General features: G+C 44.5%; 1 protein-coding gene across 1 annotated transcript; it reads left to right on the forward strand.

The window, feature by feature from the left end:
* Positions 1 to 1646: 1646 nt before the first annotated feature.
* On the forward strand, positions 1647 to 2585 carry LOC140913732 (olfactory receptor 5AR1-like). The gene has a single exon (XM_073350533.1). It carries the CDS (start codon positions 1647 to 1649, stop codon positions 2583 to 2585), a length of 939 nt encoding a protein of 312 aa, XP_073206634.1.
* The last annotated feature ends 1110 nt before the right edge of the window (positions 2586 to 3695 follow it).

Genomic DNA, 3695 nt, shown 5'->3' on the forward strand with positions numbered 1-3695 from the left:
ATTGATAGAGCCAGAAGAGTTCCCAGAAGTTACCTACTACAGGACAGGTCTAACAAAGAAAATAACAGAACGCCACTAGCCGTCACCTTCAGCCCCCAACTAAAACCCCTCCAATGCATTATTAAGGATCTACAACCTATCCTAAAGGATGACCCAACACTCTCACAAATCTTGGGAGACAGGCCAGTCCTTGCCTACAGACAGCCCCGCAACCTGAAGCAAATACTCACCAACAACCACATACCACACAACAGAACCACTAACCCAGGAACTTATCCTTGCAACAAAGCCCGTTGCCAACTGTGCCCACTTGTCTATTCAGGGGACACCATCACAGGGCCTAATAACATCAGCCACACTATCAGAGGCTCATTCACCTGCACATCCACCAATGTGATATATGCCATCTTGTGCCAGCAATGCCCCTCTGCCATTTACATTGGTCAAACTGGACAGTCTCTACGTAAAAGAATAAATGGACACAAATCAGATGTCAAGAATTATAACATTCATAAACCAGTCGGAGAACACTTCAATCTCTCTGGTCACGCAATCACAGACATGAAGGTCGCTATCTTAAAACAAAAAAAACTTCAAATCCAGACTCCAGCAAGAAACTGCTGAATTGGAATTCATTTGCAAATTGGATACTATTAATTTAGGCTTAAATAGAGACTGGGAGTGGCTAAGTCATTATGCAAGGTAGCCTATTTCCCCTTGTTTTTTCCTACCCCCCCCCCCCAGATGTTCTGGTTTAACTTGGATTTAAACTTGGAGAGTGGTCAGTTTGGATGAGCTATTACCAGCAGGAGAGTGAGTTTGTGTGTGTATGGGGGTGGGGGGGGTGAGAAAACCTGGATATGTGCTGGAAATGGCCCACCTTGACTATCATGCACATTGTAGGGAGAGTGGTCACTTTGGATGAGCTATTACCAGCAGGATAGTGAGTTTGTGTGTGTGGTTTTTGGGAGGGGGGTGAGGGGGTGAGAGAACCTGGATTTGTGCAGGAAATGGCCCAACTTGATTATCATGCACATTGTGTAGAGAGTTGTCACTTTGGATGGGCTATCACCAGCAGGAGAGTGAATTTGTGTGTGGGGGGGTGGAGGGTGAGAAAACCTGGATTTGTGCTGGAAATGGCCCAACTTGATGATCACTTTAGATAAGCTATTTCCAGCAGGACAGTGGGGTGGGAGGAGGTATTGTTTCATATTCTCTGTGTGTATATAAAGTCTGCTGCAGTTTCCACGGTATGCATCCGATGAAGTGAGCTGTAGCTCACAAAAGCTCATGCTCAAATAAATTGGTTAGTCTCTAAGGTGCCACAAGTACTCCTTTTCTTTTTGGGTACAGCAGAGTCACTAGTCACTGTTGACTGCTGGGATTAGTGAATAGGAGTGTCCACGTGGGGGGCATGATTAACCTCTGTCATTTTATTTATGCGGTGTGTATTTTATCGAACAACTGGAAAGACCAGCCGTGAACATGTGCCTCTGTGGACTAAGCCCTTCCCTGAGTGCGTACTGATGACAATTGAGAAACTCATCTCCATTTATTTTCACGTACTTCATTAAGAGAAGGAACAGGTTTTCCACACCATCCACCTGCCCACATCTCTGTAGCTGCCTGATGACTATTCAGAGGAGATGGAAAGGGGAAATCACTCAGAGGCGACTGAGTTCATTCTCTCAGGACTGACAGATCATCCAGAGCTGCAGATCCCCCTCTTTGTGGTATTCCTACTGATTTATGGTATCACCCTGGTGGGGAATGGGGGGATGATCTTGTTAATCATGATTGATCCCCAACTCCACACCCCCATGTACTTTTTCCTCAGTAATTTGTCTTTCTGTGACCTCTGCTATTCCTCAATAATTTCCCCTAAGATGCTGCTGAATTTCCTAATCGAGAAGAAAAGCATTTCTTACACTGCGTGCGCTGTGCAAATATATCTCTTTTACGTTTTTTCAGATGTTGAGTGCCTCTTGCTGGCTGTGATGGCCTATGACCGTTATGTGGCCATCTGTAACCCGCTGCTCTATACGGTCACTATGTCCAGGCAGCTTTGTAATCAGCTAGTGGCTGGGGTGTACACTCTGGGGGTGGTGGATTCAATGATATACGCATGTTTTACATTTCGACTGTCATTCTGCAACTCCAACATCATCAATCATTTCTTCTGTGACATCCCACCACTGTTGGCGCTCTCCTGTTCTGACACCCACATCAATGAGATTGTGATGTTTACTTTAGCATGCTGCATTATCGTGAGCAGTTTTCTGACTGTCCTCCTTTCCTATGTCTATATCACCTGCACCATCCTGCAGATTCGCTCCTCCAAGGGCCGGCGCAAAGCCTTCTCCACCTGCACTTTCCACTTGACCACTGTGGTTCTGCTTTTTGGCACCCTCCTCTTCATGTATTTACGTCCCACCTCCAGCTATTCCATGGACACAGACAAAGTGGCCTCAGTGTTTTACACGCTGGTGATCCCCATGTTGAACCCCCTCATCTACAGCCTGAGGAACACGGAGGTGAAGGACGCCCTGAGGAAAGCAGTGAATAAACTCCTAACCAATTCTTGAATCTGTTTAACTCTGTACTGGTTTAGTGATGGGGAGTGGAAACAGGTGAATTCAATTCCCAGCCCACTGGAATGTAATTCTGCAAAGCCCATGGCAATATTGTTCATGATTGTATTGTTATTACTATTAAAATGTTTGTATTCCAACAAGGTCTGCAGGCCCCAACTGAGATCAGTGGACAAAACAAGGGAAGAATCAGAGGTCCAAAAGGAGAGAATGATTTTATCAGCTGGTGCAAGGGGCATCCACCTAGATATTCCAGCATATTCCAGTTATGACATATTCATGAGCATATTTTCATAAAGCATATGGAGTATAATGTCACACATAGCTTTGCCCAGGCCTGGACAGAAGGAGGAAATGAATCTGGATCTCCCACCTTACAGGTGAACATCCCAGATATTGGGCTAAAAATTACAAAGGGAAGGACCACCACTGCCTCCTCCAGTGGCTGTCTTGCGACCGGCACCTAAACCCTCCTCCTGCACACAAGCATTGTTTTTTGACAAAGCTATTAGGAGTATTTTTGACACATTTGAGAAGAGTTTCAGGTCAATTCAAATGGTATTGTTTTTGACAATAAATTATTAGTCAGAAAAAGCTCACCCGTTTCTAGACACCTTTGTGTCTCAATGCTGGGAAATTACTTAAAGAGACTTTTGGAGAGGTGACCAACAAATAAAGTGGAATACAGTCACCTCAGTTTTGTATCATATTAAAAAGACCTCACGGGAGAGACAGTGATCCAGAGCAGCTGATGCTCTGGCCCTCTGTGTTCCATTTTCAAAAGGAAAAGGAGTTCTTGTGGCACCTTAGAGACTAACCAATTTATTTGAGCATAAGCTTTCCGATTAAGTGAAGTGAAGTTTAGCTCACAAAAGCTTATGCTCAAATAAATTGGTTGGTCTCTAAGGTGCCACAAGTACTCCTTTTCTTTTTGCGAATACAGACTAACACGGCTGCTACTCTGAAACCTGTCATTTCCAAAAGGAAAGACATGGCAAGAGCATTAATCATATTTGCTATGCACACCTGTTGTACTGGGAGCAAAGATGCTCCAGGGATCAAATCTCAGATTCATCAAAGCCAAATTTAACCACCAAGAAAGCA

This window comes from Lepidochelys kempii, chromosome 6 (assembly GCF_965140265.1).
Source record: "Lepidochelys kempii isolate rLepKem1 chromosome 6, rLepKem1.hap2, whole genome shotgun sequence".
Classification (NCBI taxonomy): domain Eukaryota; kingdom Metazoa; phylum Chordata; order Testudines; family Cheloniidae; genus Lepidochelys; species Lepidochelys kempii.

Coding starts and splice junctions, on each gene's coding strand:
- LOC140913732 (XM_073350533.1), top strand. CDS start 1,647: ATGGAAAGGGGAAATCACTCAGAGGCGACTGAGTTCATTCTCTCAGGA.